At 31.7% G+C, this 19,123-nt stretch overlaps 1 protein-coding gene across 3 annotated transcripts in view; it reads left to right on the top strand.

Moving 5' to 3' along the window:
* The window catches only part of EML5 (EMAP like 5), a 130,656-nt gene that overhangs the window by 18,975 nt on the left and 92,558 nt on the right, over nucleotides 1–19,123 (top strand). For all 3 annotated transcript variants that reach the window (XM_072963555.1, XM_072963554.1, XM_072963553.1), the window contains exons 2-7: nucleotides 3,625–3,784; nucleotides 10,518–10,616; nucleotides 12,361–12,429; nucleotides 13,735–13,920; nucleotides 15,926–16,061; nucleotides 17,430–17,631. In XM_072963555.1, the coding sequence (XP_072819656.1) occupies nucleotides 3,625–3,784; nucleotides 10,518–10,616; nucleotides 12,361–12,429; nucleotides 13,735–13,920; nucleotides 15,926–16,061; nucleotides 17,430–17,631 (852 nt within the window). The remainder of the gene's footprint in view (nucleotides 1–3,624; nucleotides 3,785–10,517; nucleotides 10,617–12,360; nucleotides 12,430–13,734; nucleotides 13,921–15,925; nucleotides 16,062–17,429; nucleotides 17,632–19,123) is intronic.

Raw genomic sequence — 19,123 nt, 5'->3', positions numbered from 1 at the left:
ACTGAAGTTTAAAATAATAATACATTTACAGAAACTCAAAAAACTCTTGTATAAATTTAACAAAATCTATGCAGGATCTGTATACTAAAAACCATGAAATGGTACTTGAAAAAGAGCAAAGATCGAAATAATGGAGGGATACATCTTCTTTATGGATTGGAGGATGACTGAATATAGTTTAGGTGTCATTTCTCCTCAAATTGATCTATAGATTTAATTCAATCCTAGTCATAATCCCAGTAAGATACTTTGAGTATCTCTGATCTGTTGTATGTATGTTTCATAGTTAAACTGTGAAGACCTTTGTGTTTTTCCTCCCTGGTTTCCAAGTTTGGAGAAATTGCCCTCACATTAGATAGAGTTTAAAATATTGCCTTTTTATAGATGAGAAAATAAAGGTAAGATAAGTAATTTACCCGGAAGCCTTTGAAGAGCAGAGCCAAAATTTTGAACCTAGGTTTGTCTGATTTCAAAAGTTATGGTATTTTGCATAAACTGTCATACTTAAAAATATATACAACTATTTTGCCTTTTTAAAAAAACTTTTTTATTATTGAGATATAAATCATATAACATAAAATTTACATTTAGGTGCACAATTCAGTGTTTAGTATAGTCATAAAGGTAACTACTGTCACTGCTATCTTAGTTCCAGAACATTTTCATCACTCCTGAAAAAATCCAGTTGCCATTAGCAGTCCTTCCCAAGTCTCCTCTACCTCCAGTTTCTGACAACCACTATCCTACTTTCTGTTTTTATGGATTTGGTTATCCTGGACATTTAATAAAAGTGGATTCATACAATATTTGGCCCTTATGTATCTGTCAGCTTTCATTTAATGTAGTGCTTTCAAGGTTTATTCATGTTGTAGTGTGTATCAGTACTTCATTTCTTTCTATTGCCCAGTAATATTCCATTTGCGTGGATATACCACATTCTTCAGTTCAGGAACATTTAGATTGTTTCCTCTTTTTTGCTGTTATGAATAATGCCACTATGAATATATGTACAAGTTTTGGATGGATATATATTTTCTTTTGACAATTTATCTAGGAGTAAAATTGTTAGATCATATGGTAACTCTGTGTAGCTTTTTGAGGAACTGCCAACTGTTTTCCAAAGTGGCTGCATTATTTTACAATCCCACAAGTAATATATGAGGGTTATGATTTCTCCATATCCTTGCTAATACTTGGTATAATAATATAAAATGCATCTATAATATAATACTGTCTTTTTAATCACAGAAGTGGGATATCATTGTGATTTTGATTTGCATTTCTCTATTGACTAATGATCTTAAGCATCTTTCCATGAACCTTTTCTATATTCTTCCTTAGGGGTGTTTATTTAAATTCTTTGTCCATTTAAAAAAATTGGGTTATTCGTTGTGTTGTTGAGTTGAAAGAGTTTTTTAATACTCTGGATGCATACTGTATGAGATATGCACTCTGTAAATATTTTCTCCCATTCTGTGGGTTGTGTTTTTATCTTCTTGATGGTTATCCTTTGAAGCACAGATCTTTTTAATTTTAATGAAGTCCACATTATCTGTTTTTTCTTTTGTCACTTCTGCTTTTGATGTCATATCAAAGGATACCACTGTTTCATCCAAGTTAAATAAGATTTATGCCTATGTTTTTTCTAAGCATTTTATAATTTTAGCTCTTATATTTTGAGTTGATTTTTTGTGTATGGTTTGAGTATGAATCCAAATTAATTCTTTTGCATGTGGTTATAGAGATGTCTAGCACCATCTATTGAAAAGACTTTTCTTTTTAATGGAAAGATAGTTGACCATAAATGTATCAGTTTATTTCTGTACTGTCAATTCTGTTTCATTGATCAGTGTGTCTGTTTTTATGCCAGGGCCATACTGTCTTGATTACTGTTTTGATTACTGTCATTTTAAAGTAAGTTTTGAAATTAGGAAGTGTAAGTCTTCTAATTTTGTTCTTTCTCGGGATTATTTTGACCGTTCTGAATTTTAGAATCAGCATGTCAATTTCTTCAAGAAAAGCAACTAGTATTTTGGCAGGGATTGTGTTGACTCTGTAGATAATTTAGGAAGTAATGCCATTTTAACAATATTGCCAGCCTAGAGTAGATGTCTTTCCCTTTACTTAGATCTTTAAAATGGTGTTTTGTAGTTTTTAGTGTATGTCTTATACTTTTTGTTCTAAATTTATTCCTAAGTGTTTTATTCTTTTTGATGCTATTATAAGTGTAATTGTTTCCTTGATTTAATTTTCAGATTCTTGCTAGTGTATAGAAATACAATTCATATTTTTATATTGGTTTTATATCCTTCAACCTTGCTGAACTCATTTTTATTTTGTTTTTGGTGGATTCCTTAGAATTTTCTATATTATGAGATCATGTAATTTGCAAGTAGAGATAGTTTTACTTCTCCCTTTTATTTTTGTCTTGCCTAATTGTCCTGGCTAAAATATCCAGTATCATGTTGAATGGAAATGGCAAAAGCTGACATCCTTGTCTTATTCCTATACTTGTAGGGGAACTTTCAGGCTTTCACCATTAAATGTGATATTAGCTATGCATTTTCGCAGATGCCCTTTATCAGGTTGAGGAGATTCTCTTCAATTCCTAATTTGTTGTGTGTTTTCATTATGAAAGTGGTTGGATTTTTGTCAAATGCTTTTTCTGCATCTATTGAGATGAACATATGTGGGTTTTTTGGGTTCTTTATTAATATAATATGCATATACATTGGTTGTATTTAATATGTTGAACCAAATGTCCATTCCCACTTACCTTCCCTCTCACTAGTTTCTCACTTAGTATTCACTGACTTGATGAATAGCACGCCAAGCCATCCAGATGCCCAAGCCAGAAACCCGAGTCATCTTAGCCCCTTCCTTTTCCCTTACTCCCTGCATCCAATTAGTTAATTCTATTTTAATACCCTCCTAATTTTTCCCTCTTTCATTTCATCCTCCACCCTGATGCCAGGAGTGATTTTTTTTTCCTCCCAAAGGAGTATATGATCATCTAAATAGACTTGTAGAAAAATTTATCAATGAAAAATTTATATTCATTCCCTGCCTTCTGCTGATGTACATAAACCATTACCAACTGTTTCATCTTTTGTCTTGTTTTTAAAGACTCATAGACTACTTTCTGTGAATTATGGGTGACTTTTCTGTTTTCTAAAATGGGATTTATAATTTAATATTAATGTTATTCTTGAAGTGCTACTAAATGCTATTTGTGGACACTAAAATTTGGTCTAAATTTTTATTCAATAAAAGAATAAATGGAAGAGAGGGCTTAAAAACAGATGAATACCTAATGAGAAAATGGCATGTGGTAGGATTGCTACTAATTTGTTGCTGCGGGTAGGTTGGCCTCTTGTGAAATTTCTTTTTCTGAAAAGTTGTCACACACTGTATCATATCACAGGGATTATGAAGTCTGTCATCAACTGTTTATCACGTATGTTGTTGAAGTGGTAACTCTTAGCATGGATTTTTTTTATGGAAGTTATTTTAAATCCAAATTATTTTAAATGGATAAATACTTAAAGTCTAATTTTCACATTGATATAAAAGCTCTACAGGCAATTTAAAATCTGTTTATTTGTTTATTTATTTATTTTGCAGCCTTGCATTGCATCCTGAACGAGTATTGGTAGCAACAGGACAAGTTGGAAAAGAGCCTTATATCTGTATTTGGGATTCATACACTGTGCAGACCATATCAGTTCTAAAGGATGTTCATACACATGGTATAGCTTGCTTAGCATTCGACTTAGATGGGCAGGTATGTGATAAGTTTTTCTCCTTTTCTAAACTATGTTTTTAAAATGTGTACTATAAGAAGTTATAAATCTGTAAATATTAAATTGGAATGCAGTTGATGAAACAAGTTTGTTCAAGGTGGAGGTGGGTAGATGGGATGGGTGATGAATATATACAAGAAAAATAATAATAAGTCTTTATTTCATTGTTTCAAGAACTTTTCAATTGAATTAATTATTGCTATGAGAGCCAAAGTGATTCTGACTCAGTGGAACATTACCTGGTTGTTATGGAAAATTTTGCATAAAACTCTTTTTCCAGGTAGTGTATGTTGATAGGAAAGATGGAAGATATCTTATGAAAATTAAGTTTCTCTAAATAGACCTATATACATTTTAGTTTTCAGTTATTGTAAAGGTTTCTATTAAAATTACATTTTTAATTCAAAATAATAAGGCATTTCTTACAATATGAGCCTTTCTTTTTATAAAATCAAAGTTATTGATAAAAGATATAATCATCATTCTACTTACTAATCATTTCCCAAATTATTATTTACTTGTGGTCATTGTTTTTTTTAAAAAATTGAGCTCTTTTGTGATGCCTTTATGGAACTTGTTATACCTAAAACATATTTAAGAAGTTAGATTTTGCAGATGGGATTAATTTATGATCTTCAAAAGTTTTACATTAATATTAGACTTTTAAAAATCATTTTAACTTTTAGAAAAATTTTAATTATCTGCTTTTTAATTCTTAAAATTAATTTTGTAGATTATATTGTATAGGAACAGATTACATTTTGTTCTAGTCACTTGAAAATGATAGCCAGTAGATGTTTTATTTATAACTCTGAGGAATAGCTTCTTTGAGCAGCATAGATTAATATGACTTTATGATAAGAGTCTGGTAAGAGATCTATAAAGATTTAACTAGAACATCTCATTTGGGGAAAAATGTGCTTCTTGGTTTAGAATCACTGTGTAGTCAGTGATTGGCAATTCCAGAACCTTAATTCATGTCCCATTTTTGCTATTGTTTTTCAAATCCCTTAATGTCCTCATATCAGATTTTCATTTTCTTTTCTTAAAGGAAGAGAATAGTACTCTTTACTTACTTCACTGGAGATTATGTTATGAAACTAGCTGACAAACTTGTTTTTAAAAGTCATTTACCAGAGGTATTAAGATATCCAAGATGTTTTAACTATAAATGTCTGTATACCTTAACTATAGATGTTTTCTTCTTAATTTTAAAATTGCCCTTTCTAAATGTAATGTATTGCATTGCTGAGGAATTTCTCTTATGTATACAAAGAGAAATATGCCCATAGCTTTTACTAGTTGAAAGCTTTTAATTTTGCTTATTTTAAGTAACTTATAAGAAAAGTCTTGGGTACATGACTTTTTATTATCAGAGATCTTCATGAGAACGTGTTACTTAAAAATATAAGCTTATAGAAAACATAATAGCTCAAAGTTAATTGAGCACATATTAATTGCCAGGCATTGTGCTAAGCCTACATTATCTCATTTAATCCTCACAACAACCCTATGAAATAGATATTACTATTATCTCTATTTTACAGATAAAGAAACTGAGACTTAGAGAGGTTAAGTAACTTGCCCCAGGTTACACAGCTAGTAAATGGAGCCAGAGCGGAAACCCAGGTCAGTCACACTCCAAAGCTCATGTTTTTAACCACAGTGCTCTACTGCTTCCCAAACATGGAATTTAGGAGGTAGTTATTTATAATTCAGAAGGAATTCATCCATCTTAAGTACAGTTAAAACTTGTAAGGAATTGCTACCACTTGAAGATTAAGTTAAGAAGAGTATTTCGGAAATTATGTTAATGAGAAAATGCTTTAGTTAAAAATACATTTAAGAATTTATCTATCTATTCACTAATTTCTATAAATTGTTTATGGAATACCAACTAGGAAATATTGTATAACTTTTGCGTTTTCTGTTAGATTTGAAACTGTAAGTGATCAATTAATATTTATCCAATGAGTCTCCCTGTTGGTAGTATGCTGAGTTTTCTTTTTCTGGAGGATTTCTTCTTCTTTTTTAAAAATTTTTTTTTACTTTATTACATTTTGGGGGGGATAGGTAATTAGGTTTATTTATTTATTTTTAACAGAGGTACTGGGGATTGAACCCAGGACCTCATGGCTTGCTAAGCATGCACTTTACCACTGAGCTATACCCAACTCTTAGAGGATTTCTTCTAAGTAGATTGACTATTCATGCTAATACTGAAAGTCTTCCTTATTGAGAATAATTAGGGCATGAAAAGGTTATGTACATCTACATCAGACAGGGACTAAAATTTCATAGTAAATGGGAGAGAGTGGGTAGGAGAGGGGAATTTGGTATTTTATCTTGAAAAGACAACCATAATTTATAAAATACACATTCCCATATTTAATAAAAGCCAAGTTAAAAAAAAAAGCCAAGTTATAGTTACAACTCTGCTAATTTATAGAATGAACTAAGAATAAAGTGTAATTTTTAACAAAATTTTGTCAGTTATATGCTGGTATAAAATGCTTTAGTTTACCTTTGATTTTTGGTACATGATTATGAAAAGGGTCGTTTTTGCAAAAATATTAGGGTTCACTGATTTTTTCCAAGGGCCTTTTAGTAATCATTGGTATCTAGACATATCTCAAGTGCGTATTGTATTATTCTTGAGTTTTCTTCTATTGCTCTGCCAGATCCTAATTTCTAATGGCTTTATATATGATTTGACCAATATTTAATCTATTAAGTCCTAGGTATTTTGCAAATTTTGATTTTTACTTTGTAACATTTGTAACAACTAGTCCATATGTAATGAGCACTGATATCACAAGGACTGCTCCCCCATGCTAGAATCTTTTAAGTTTAATTGTCCATTATTTGAATGTTTCACAATTGCAGGAACTCATGGGATGTGTCTAGTTGTGTCTATTAAGATACTTTTCTCATTTGAGTATTTAGTGTGCTAGAACTTTGTAATAAATACAGTTGACTTTTGAACAGTGTAGGAGTTAATCTGCATATAATGTATAGTCTGCCTCTTCATGAAGTTTCCTGTATACTTTGAAAGAGTATGGAAAAAATTTTGTATTTTGCTGTTTCTTTTTCTCCTTCTGTTCCTTGTGCTACTGTTGTCATTCATTTTACTTCTTTCATTTTCATTCATTTTACACACTTTGTAAACCCCATAGTAACTATTGTCATTTTGGCCTTGAACAGTTTTAAAAGAAAATGAAAAATAAGAAAAGTCTTATTTACATATTTACTGTTTGGGTACTGTTCATTCGTATGTGTAAATTAAGTCTCCTCTGGTATCATTTTTCCTTCTGCCAGAAGAATCTTTCGTTATCGTGTCTTATACTGCAGGTTTGTTGATGATGAATTTTTCTCACGTTTTGTTTACTTGAAAAAGACTTTATTTTGACCCAATTTCCGAAAAATGTTTTTGGTAGGTGTACAATTCTATGTTGACTTTTTTCCCCCTTAGCACTTTAAAGAGGTTATTCATTGTCATCTGATATGCATAACTTCAGATGAGAAGTGTAGGATAATTTTTTAGTCTTTGTTCCTACACACCCGAAGTGTCTCTTTTTTTTTTTAAATTGACTTATAGTCAATTTACAATGTTGTGTTAATTTCTGATGTACAGCATAGTGATTCTTTTATATATATTTATATACATATTTCTTTTCATATTCTTTCTCATTATAGGCCGTTACAAGGTATTGAATATAGTTCCCTGTGCTGTACAGTAGAACCTTGTTGTTTATCTTTTTTATATATAGTAGTTAGTATCTGCAAATCCTGAGCTCCCAATATACCCTCCTCACCTCCTTTCCCCCCTAGTAATCATAAGTTTGTTTTCTATGTCTGTCAGTCTATGTTTTGTAAATAAGTACATTTCTACATTTGTGTCCCCTCCCTTTTTTTTTTTTTTTGGATTCCACGTATAAGTGATATCATATGGTATTTTTCTTTTTCTTTCTGGCTTACTTCACTTAGTATGATGATCTCCAGGTCCCTCCATGTTGCTGCAAATGTTGGCTGCTTTTAGGATTTTTCTCTTTAGCACTCGTTTCAGCAGTTTGATTGCCATGTGTATTGATGAGTTATTTCTGTTTGTGTGACTGTCGTGCTTGAAGTTTATTGAACATCTTAGATTTGTGGGTTTATGTTTTATCAGATTGAGAAAATTTTGGCCATTATTTCTTCAGTTTTGTTTTGTTTTTCTTTTCTTTCATCTTTTTTCTCCTTTGGAATCACAATTTCCTGTATAATAGACCACTTGATATTTTTCTAAAGGTATCCGAGGCTCTGTTAACTTTTTCCTTTTTCTTTCTATGCTTTATTTTTGATAGTTTCTGTTGCTATATCTTCAAGTTCATTTGTCTTTTCTTCATTGTCTAAGCTGTTGTTAATCCTTTGGAGTGACTTTTCATTTTAGCTAATTTAACATGTATTTTTACAAGTTCAACATGTTTTTCTTTTATATCTTCCCTTCTTTTTATTCTTTATATGTTTGTTTAAAAATAGTTCTTGAAAAAATAATTTAAAGACTGAAGGTGATAATACCTAAAAAATCAAAATAAAAAAATAAAAATAGTTCTTGAATGTTTCCATTTTAACAGCCAGTGTCTCCTAATTTTAATCTTCTATGAGATTCCTGGGTCTTTTTCTATTAATAGATTTTTCTCCTAGTTATTGGTCACATTTTCCTCCTTTTTAACATGTCCAGTAATTTTTTAAATTGGATGCTGGACATTGTGTATATTACATTCTAAATGCTGGATTTTGTTGTATCCCTTTAAAGCATTTTGGACATTGTTATTGTAAGTAGTTAAGTTTCTTGTGGATAGTTTGATACTTTTGGAAAGCTTGCTTTTAAGCTTTTTTGGGGTGGGGCTAGGGTAGCTTTTCCTTTAGGACTTCTGGTTTAACTTCACTAAGGTGTGACCCTCCTAGAATCTCTACTGATTACCCAGTGTGTTCAAAGATATGTCTTCATTCTTGCTTTTGGAGATTTGAGTGATCCTGAGCCTTTGTGAGCTCTGAAAATTATTTGGCTTTAGTTCCCAGTAATTGTTCTTTTTTCAGTTTGTTCTTTTTTTAATAGCCTCATGTATTTCACCCTATGCCTACAGAGATTGGTGTTCTTAAGGGGAGCTGTAAACAGGTTTTCTAGAGTTCTTTCTCTGCTCTGCAAATTCTAGCCATGTTGGCCTCTCTGAACTCCAGGCTCTGTCTTCTCAAATTAGCAAGCCTTCTGGGCTCTATTTGAATTCCACCTTTCTATACTGTAGTCTGGAAATTGCCTTCTAGATGAAGGCTGGGGCAGTTGCAGGACTTAACATGTTTGCTTCCCCCTCATTTAAGGTTTAGAGTGCTTCACTTTCTGAAAACATTTGTTTTACGTATTTTGTTCAGTTCTAGTTATTTATGGCCGAGGGGCAAGTTCAGACCCTGATACTCCTTCATGGCCAGTAGGCCATCTTTCATGATTTTTTAACGTCTCTCATACTTCCCATTTCACTGTCTTCTCTTTTCAACTGTCTCTTCATTTCCCTCTGATCTCCTATTAACTCTTCCACTGAGTTTTAAATTTCATTTATTTTATTTTTTCATTTCTAGAAATTCAGTTTGCGTCCTTAAATTTGTTTGGGATACTTTTTTTAGTCTCCTGTTCTTTTCTCATATGAAGATATTTTGAAGCCTTGACTTTAATTTCTCTACTGACATAAAGCTTATTTTATATTATCTGATAATTCCAATGTCTGATGCTTTATAAGATGGGTTTTGCTGTTTGTGGTAACTTGCTGATTCTCACTCATGGTCCCTTATTTCTTACAGTTATTGGATGTGGGGGTTTGTTTATTTTTAAGTTTATGTTTATTGAATTGCTGTCTATAGGAATTCTTTCATGGATAGACTGAAGTATCTTTTCCACACAGGGTTTATATTTTCCTGTGACGCATTGTTGATGCTTAAAAACTCTGCAACCCTTAGGACCATTCTGAATGAAATTTTTCAGTTGAAGGATTCATGATTAATGTGGATTTAGGGCCTGCAACCATGTGAAGGTTGCTTGTGGCTACAAATTTTCAGGGAGCTTTTTCTCCCCCTTCATGCATTGCTGCCCCTTCTTTAAAAAGGGATGGTTTTTTGGTCTCTCTTTTTCTAGGGAGTTCACTGCTTTAGTCAGAGGTCTTCAATTCAAATTCCTACCGTGGGCAGAACCTAAACTCTACCTCCTATTTCTGTTCAACCTGCAGAACAAAAATCAGGCTTACCAGGAGCTGGCTGATACTTTTAGAATAAAGTGGGTGTAGGAGCTCTCTTACCTTCCAGGATTCCCATAGGAAATCACTTTGTTTTTGTTCTCAGATTCCTTAATTCCTTGACAGCTCAACAGTGAATTTAAAAAGATATTTTTACATTTTATATAGCATTTTTAGTTTCTGGCAGGAGAGATGTTTAGGGTATTTTGTCACTCCTGCTGTTAGAAATGGACATATTTCTTTTGTTTCTTCATATGAAGAACTACGCATATGTATAAATATTAGCATAATATTAAGATGAAGTACATCCAGCCTTTCTCTATGATGTCTATAGAATATAAATGTGTAAGTTTTGATGTTTATGTTATGCATGATTAGAGTTTGCCATTTATAATTTGGTTCCTTTTTTGTTTGCCTTTTTTATTCCCCCCTGGACTTCTTGGACATAATTCAGCGCTTGGTTTCAGTTGGACTTGATTCAAAGAATGCAGTTTGTGTTTGGGATTGGAAAAGGGGGAAAATGTTATCTATGGCTCCTGGTCACACTGACAGAGTAAGTATTCTCCTTTGGAGTTTCTAGTGGGTACCAGGTGAGAAAAGGCCAGAGAAGAGTTGGGGGAATTTTATGTTTCTGTGTTTTCTTATTGACGGATAGTTCATGTGTAATTAAAAATTTTAAGTGCAATTATAAATACTCATAAAGTCTTAGAATGCATATTTGTATTATAGTACTGAAAAACATGACTTGATATGTAGAGTGTTAGCACAAAACCTTTAACCCAGTGTTTGTTTCAGTAAAAATGATGAATTTTAAGGTAGTCAAACCTAAATTTAAAAATTGAATGGTTCATACTTAAGCTCTATTTATTATTTAGTCTGGTTTATCACTAATTTATTACATATATATCATAGAAATTATTTACTAGTATTAAATTGTTTAGAGACCTAACATTTTGTACTTTGGAAACTTGTTAAAAATATATTCCTATTCCAAGTTGTATCAAATTAATATAACAAATACTTTGTAGTCACCTTTTCAATTAAATATTATACTACTTTTATAAAAACATATCAAAAATTTTATCATAAACTTAAAATGCCTGATTTTTTTGTGTGGAGTAAAATCCTAACCTGAACCAGCACAGGAGGTATAATCATTGATTCTATTTTGGGGGAATCTATAAATCTATAAAAATTATATAAAAAATTTTGTGTGTATTTGCATTTTGGAAAATAATCGGTTTTTAGCCGATTCTCAGAGGAGCCTGTTATACACAAACACAGTGAGATAATTATTAAAATGTTAGGTACATTTTATTATTATGCTCTGACTTACTTAGATCAAAGCATTTCATATATTTGGATTTAGTACATAGACTGATTATCATGAAAAATGATACTGCCATTGGAATTTTTAAAGTATTTTTGTGCTTAGTATTTTAAAGGTGCATCAATATGTTTTACATTAATTTATAAGGTATATTCTTTCTTCGTTATCACTAAAGAGTATTATTTTGTAAATTTTTAGAGGTAGTACTCATCCTTGGTGATTATAAAGCAATTGTCAAAGAAAATGGTGAAGACTCCCAGATAGCAGAATTTTTTTTTTTTTGGCTACCAGATTATTTTTCAAATATTAATTTTCTTTCAGTTATTATTAAAGTATGTGTTTCTGATGCATATTTTATTTCACCTGTGTTTTTCTTGTTTGATTTTGAAACAAAAATTATTAATGGAATCTTGGGAGAAAATGAAGCCCAGGGAATCTCTAAAATTTAAGTTTATTTTGTTTGACTCATAAACAATAAAGAAAACTGAAAACTAGAAGCAGAATTTTTACCGTGAAATAAATGTTTGAATCCTTTATGGAAATAGTTCTGTATGATAGAAAGCTATAAAAATACTGTCTGTTTCTAGCTATATAAGTGTTAAGTGTATGTTGTATTCATTATCTTTCCTCTGTAGAAATTATGCAGGTACCTGCCTCATGCCCTAGTTCTGTTGAATCATTCTTGTTATTTATAGACCAATTTTTTAAAAAGTTAAGGATAGAAGTGTTAATTTTCACTCCACTAGTCACCTCATGTGATTCATAGAAACTAACAAATAGTTTTTGTTCCTTATCATTTACATATTTATTTCTCATAAGATTTTGCAGTATAGGATTCTGATTATTATTTATTGAGGAATATTGTTTAATGATAGGTAGGGTTTGGGGCTATTTGGTCTTTTTTGGACAGAGTTCTTAAATGATCCTGAAAATAAGTATTTTAACCATGAATCTGATTTGTTTACAGATATTTGATATTTCTTGGGATTTGTACCAGCCAAATAAACTTGTCAGCTGTGGCGTTAAGCATATCAAGGTACTAGAAGGGTCTTGTTTTGTAATAGTCATGTTTGCTTCTCTGCCACTAAGCACTTACCATATTACAATATCAGATATATATGGAAAGAGAGAGAGAGGAGAAAGAGGGAGAGGGAAAGGGGGTGGATAAAAAAAAGATTACTGTGTTGCTCTCTGATATTTTCAAAGCTGAGTAGTTCCTTTACTTTGTAAAGCTTAAAAATACGAGAGATACACATTTAGAATGATTTGTTCATTTTTGGAAGAAAATAGGGAAGTCAAACATAAGCCTTCATGACCAGGGTCAGGGTGTTTATTCTTTTATGTGGACTCAGGTAAATTTTAATGTTTGCAGATAGAACTAAAGAAGAAGATATGGAACAGGGCAGGGATGTACACATTAAATAGTTCTGCATAAAGAAATTAGGCCCAGAGAATAAGTTCTACTTTATAAAAAGTAAATTACCACTGAAGATAATTCATTAATAGTATATACTTAACGATGTTCCATGATCCTCAGGATCTTATTTTAAGACCTAAAGATCTAGGTTTAAAGTCTGAATCCTCAAAGAATGAAAAATTATGACTTATCCATTCAAATAGCTAATGAATACTTTAATCAATGAAACTTTATGATTTTTAAATGTAAAAGCTCCGTGATTTCTGTGTGTAAATATAACTGGTTCTCTTCCTTTCAGTAAGTCCCAATTTCAGTCTATTATTTTCTTCCAAATCAGTGATTCTCAGCTTTGTCTGCATATTAAATCACCTGGGGGAAATTAAAAACAGTATAACCTGAGCTCCCACTGAGAAAAATTGAGACAGAATCTCTGGAGAGTGAAGCCCTGATATCCAAATGATTTTGATGCTTAGCAGGAGTTACGAACCATAGTTTGAGAATCCAGATCAGTGCTGTCCCATAGAGTAACCACTAGATACTTGTGGCTCTTGAGCTTTTGAAATGTAACTGCCAGTGTGATTGAAGAAATGAATATTAGCTTCATTTTCATTGCTAATCCATTCGCAACTTTTTACCTGTCTTTTTTTCCAGAAACCTAAGGGAAACATAGCATATTTTAAAAGTAATCTAGTTCAACCCCCCCTTATTCTTACAGTAAGGATTGAAAACAGTGATTTATCTGCTATAATATAGCTAATGGCAACACTCAGATGAGGATATGAACACTGAATGCTATTGTATCATAAGGGAATTTCTTAGGTAATTTCTAGTCTGCTGTTCTAATATAGCATCAAAGTATTGGAAATATTTTACATTATATTATAAGCATTCTTTGGTAATTTGATTATACTACATATCTTTTAGTTCTGGAGTTTATGTGGAAATGCTCTGACTCCAAAACGAGGGGTCTTTGGTAAGACTGGTGACCTTCAGACAATATTGTGCCTGGCCTGTGCAAGGGATGAATTAACATATTCTGGTGCACTCAATGGGGATATATATGTTTGGAAAGGAATCAATCTTATACGAACAATACAAGGCGCTCATACGGTAAGTATGTTTAAATATCTTAAACACTTTTAGATATTAACTACTTACCTAACTACTTACCTTCTTGTCTGGGAACAAAAGGTTCTATAATATAGCAGAATTTCTAATCAGTTCAGTTACTTGCATAGTACTATTACAATTGAATTAATTTGTCTATTTGTTTTCAAGATTTCAGTGAAGAAACATTATGCAATTAAATTAGCATAACTAGTATTTTGTTCAAACCATTGCTTAGTATGGTGTCTTTCAGTGTTGAAAAAAATTTATAAAATGTAACCTAAAGTTATTCTATATTAACCACATTAGAATACAACTAGTATTCTTGTAGCTAATTTACCAGTGGGAAAATTGGGGATAGTTCTGGAATAAAATTAACTTCTTTATTTTTATATCATTAACTCATTAAGTGAGTGGCAAAGGAATTTAATTTTTGTACTTCATGAGATTTTCATATAAATAACTTATCAAATCAGGTGAAACCATCTGTTGTTGAAACCTGTGTGATCTTTGATTTGGGCTTTTTAGCAGTTGGGTCCCTCACGCAGTAAAGAGAGCTAGAGCATAGAGCTACCATATTGCTAGCAGTAAGACCTCCAGTAGAAAAGCTATTAAATTTATTAATATGAATCACTATTAAATATATATTACATATTAAGTATATTAAAGAACTACTTAGAGCAGGCCTTGCTTTAAGCAAAAATACCTGAAGACCAGAAACAGCAGATTCCAGCAAAGGTTGTGGCAATTCACATTTCTACCATCAGTATAGAAAAATACCAGTTTCTTTCTCGTAACCATCAGCACAGGATATGACCACTATTGTAAATTTTTGCTTGTCCTCTGGTTAAAAATAGTAACTTCTTAATTTTCTTTCCTATCTACTTACGAAATTTCTTATATTTGACTACGGTTAACCCTTGAACAACATGGGTTTGAACTGCAAGGGTCCATTGTGTACGGATTGTTTTCAGTAGTAGTAAATACTTCAGTACTACACAGTTCATGGTTGGCTGAATCCATGAATACCGTGGAACTGCAGATTTGGAGGTACCTTGGATGTGGAGAGCCAACTCTTAAGTTATGCCAGAATTTTCAGCTGCACAGAGGGTCAGCACCCCCAATCCCTGCATTGTTTAAGGGTCATCTGTACTTGAATTTCGTGTTCTAGTCATTGGCTTTTCTTATCCTTTGCCCTTTTTTTGTTACTGTTGTTGTTGGATTTTCTTTCCTTTATTCATTTGTATGTTAGGGATATTAACCTTTTGACAGTCATACATATTGCAGATATTTCCCCCAGTCTGTTTTTACTTACATCTTTTCTCATATGAAAAGTTGAAAATTTTTCCTTTATGGCTTGTGGGTAATCTGCCAAGCATAAAAAATGCTCTCACAGCCCAAAGTTACAGGAGTGTTCATCTGACTCTTTTCTAACATATTTGTTTTATTTTTTACATTTAGAATTTTGTCCATCTAGAATTCATTTTTATATATGGCATAAGGTTTAACTTTCCTTTATGTTATGCTCATATCATTAAATACCACCTTGGTCATATATTGAGTTTCTATATATACATAGATTTATTTCTAGATTTTCATTTGTGTTTTCTGATGCACTTATTTATTCCTGTGTCATATAAAAATTTTTAAAAGTAGATTTCTACCTTCATATATAATAGATTTTCTTAAGAAGTATGTATTGTTAACAATTACAAGAGTTTGATTTATGGTAAATTTGATTACAGTTCCTTTCTGAAATGCACGATAACTGAGTCATGAAATGTTTTCCATGAATAAGTTGAAGCAGAACTTACGAGTGTATTTCCTCTGTGGTATGTGTTCACTGTAAATCTTAATTCAACCTGTAGAGTCACATTCTATAATTTTACACTTCCATGGTGAACAACAACTCTGAAATGGAAAAACAGTCCTATTTTTGTTTTGAATACATTCTACTTTATATTAAAAAAAAGTATGAATTGTTAAATTATTTTATTCTCTCTTCTAGGCAGGAATTTTTAGCATGAATGCTTGTGAAGAAGGCTTTGCTACTGGTGGCAGAGATGGCTGTATTCGTCTTTGGGATTTAACTTTTAAACCAATTACTGTGATTGATCTCAGGGAAACAGACCAGGGATACAAAGGTAACAACAAAATAAATATTTAATTACTAGGCAAATTTTAAATGTACCAAGGATTGTCTCTTTCTTTCAGCAAGCTTAAAAGTATGTTTTATAAATATAAATGAGACTTATATTTGTACCTTCATACTGTATACAGTTAATTAAAATCCTTCTGCTGAAGAGAAATTTTGCCTAAAGACTGTCTGAGTTTACTGTTATGAGAAAGATTTATGTCTAATGCCTATTATAATGGGACCTACAGAGAAATGTGATAGGTACTTACTTTGGCAACCTTAAATTTTGAAAATATTTTACCATTAGAATGCGAAATGTAACTGTTTAGCAAATAAACTGTTGAAAATAAAGTGTGTTGAGGGTTAGGGGAACTTTTGTTCAGTATGACTTAAATGCATGTAGATGTGTTTTTCTTTCATCTAAATTTATCAGCAGTCAAGAGACATTTTTTTTCTTTGGGGAATTTTTAAAAATTAATGTAATAAAACAGAATCTTTCACTATAAAATAAACATATTATCCCCTTGTGTGGTATTGTAAGAGTAGGATTAGAAATTACACAAGTCTATGTTTAAGCCATGTTTCAGTCACTTATTAGATGTGTGACCTTGGGCTGCATACGTCATCTGTAAAATGAGAACAAGAATAACTGTGAAATAATAGTAAGAGGATTAAATGAGCTAATATATGTAAAATACTTAGAAGAGTATCTGGCACGTAATAATCATACAGTAAATGTTAACTGTTATACTGTTTTCATTAGTTTTGTTGAGTGTTACTGTCCTTTACAGTTTAAAGAATAATTTGATACTTTTTCTTATTTGATCCTCACAACAACATTGTAAGTTACACAGCAACTTTTTGTTGGCCATACTATATAGATAAGAAAACTAGGGGAAACACTAGCTTTTCTGAGATTACAGAGGGATTGTATGCAGAAAAAGTAGAAGTTTCTCTTCTCAGTGATTTTATGAGCACAATGAAGAAATGAAATACAGACGTAAAATGTCAGATTATTATAAGAGAAAAATAACACAATTCTATGAAGGTAGTTACTGAATAATTACTTTTTGGATGATGCAAACTGTGTTATAAGGCTTTGGCTGAGGAAGTGGTCAGACTGTGACTGATGTTGTCTAATAAGGAAGAAAAGTGTCTGTCCTGAAGGATGGGCAGAAATTGGGGTATATAAAAATAGAAATATTCCATGTAGAAAACAGTATGGATAAGTAAAGAAAACGTGTTGATCCAAAACTTGCAGATTCCTTTTATTTTACATCTAAGGTATAAAAGGTAGAAAAATTAGTAGTGGTTTAGGAAGATTGGCATTCTGTTATTATAGCCTTGATCTTAAATACAATTCAATTTTGACTAGGTTTATCTGTAAGGAGTGTTTGTTGGCGAGGTGACCACATTCTGGTTGGAACCCAGGACAGTGAAATTTTTGAAATTGTGGTGCATGAAAGAAACAAACCTTTCCTAATTATGCAAGGGCATTGTGAAGGTGAACTTTGGGCACTTGCCATCCATCCTACTAAACCTTTGGCTGTGACTGGAAGTGATGATCGTTCAGTCAGGTAAGCAGATCATAAAGTAATTACATAAGCTGGAATTTGTCCTTAGGTACACATAAGAAAAACTTTTTAAAAAATACTTAGACTTAAACTTCAGCTTATGGTATAACAAATGAACATAATTAATAGGTGCTTAAAATTCATAGAGATAATAACTATTTATAAGATTTGGGCTTTTCTCTTATAAAACCTATGTGGAGTTTGTTCCATATCAGAATGTACAGAACTATCTCTGCTTTTTAACAGCCATGCAGTATTCCACTGTGTAGGTATACTGTAATTTATTCAATTAATCCATCATTGATGGAAGTTTAGGTTCTTCTAGTTCTGTGGTATTAAATACATTGTTTGTAGTGAGTACCTTTATACCTATGTCACTTTGTACACATGTAAATATGAATATTTCTGTAGTAAATTCTTAGCAGCGTTCAAAAGATATATGCATTTTAAATTTTAATAGATAATACCTTACATAGAAGCAATAACAATTTACATACCTATCAGCAATGTGTAACAGTACCTCTCTTCCCACACCCTTGCCAGCACTAATTATTACCCCAAAAGGTGAAAAATAGTATTTTGTTATGTTTTGAAAATATGCTTTTCTCTCATATTGAGGGGTCTTGAGTATGTTTTTTTCCCATACATATTTTTACCCCAATGTAATTTCACTTTACGTTGTATTTGTTTACTGCTTTCTCAGTAACGTGTTTGAAAATATTCTAGCCTGTAGCTGTTCCACAAAGATGCTAATTCTTTATCACTTCAGACTTGGCATTGACTCCTCAAATAACCAACTGAATAGTATTGGTAACATCTGTTGACTCATCAAGACTCAAGGAAAAACACTCAAAATTATTTGCCTTGTTTTTAACTAACTGTTAGTGTTGTTCCCAACACCCTCAACTCTGTAAGCAATTGTTCTTGCCAAAAGGCTGATAGTCTTTAACAGGTTTATTTTTTTCTGGACACATTTCTTCAGCTGCTGCAATCTGAAGTAATTTAGATGATCCATTACCAATAAACAGCTTTCTTTGCTTGTCTAACAAATGAGCCACGCAGAAAGTTGCTTTTTTAAGTAAAATGCATTTTAATTTTTAAATTTGTAAAGAAATTCTGCTGTGGTGAGGTTTTTTTTTTTTTTTAAATTTTCTAGTTTTTCTGACCATTACTTTCCTGGGAGTTGAAAATATTGTGATGAGTGCTTAGTCTGGTAATGTTGATGTACATTTGTATTCTTTTAGAACAACTATAGTGTCATTGCATCATAAACAATGCTTTACCATCTAATTCAATAACAGTGTAATCCATACTCCACTGTGCTTTAAAAACATAACATTTGAAGTTCACTGTTCTTTTTTTTTTTCTTGTTTTGACATAATGGGTATGTACTGGAAATAAAAAAGAGTAAGATGTCATGATATAATAATGGACAATATACAAAGCAGAATTTCTCTCAGGCTGTAATTGTGTCACTGCAGTTTGTAGTGCTTAA

This window comes from Vicugna pacos, chromosome 6 (assembly GCF_048564905.1).
Source record: "Vicugna pacos chromosome 6, VicPac4, whole genome shotgun sequence".
NCBI lineage: Eukaryota > Metazoa > Chordata > Mammalia > Artiodactyla > Camelidae > Vicugna > Vicugna pacos.
This window is presented reverse-complemented; position numbering and strand designations above follow the sequence as displayed.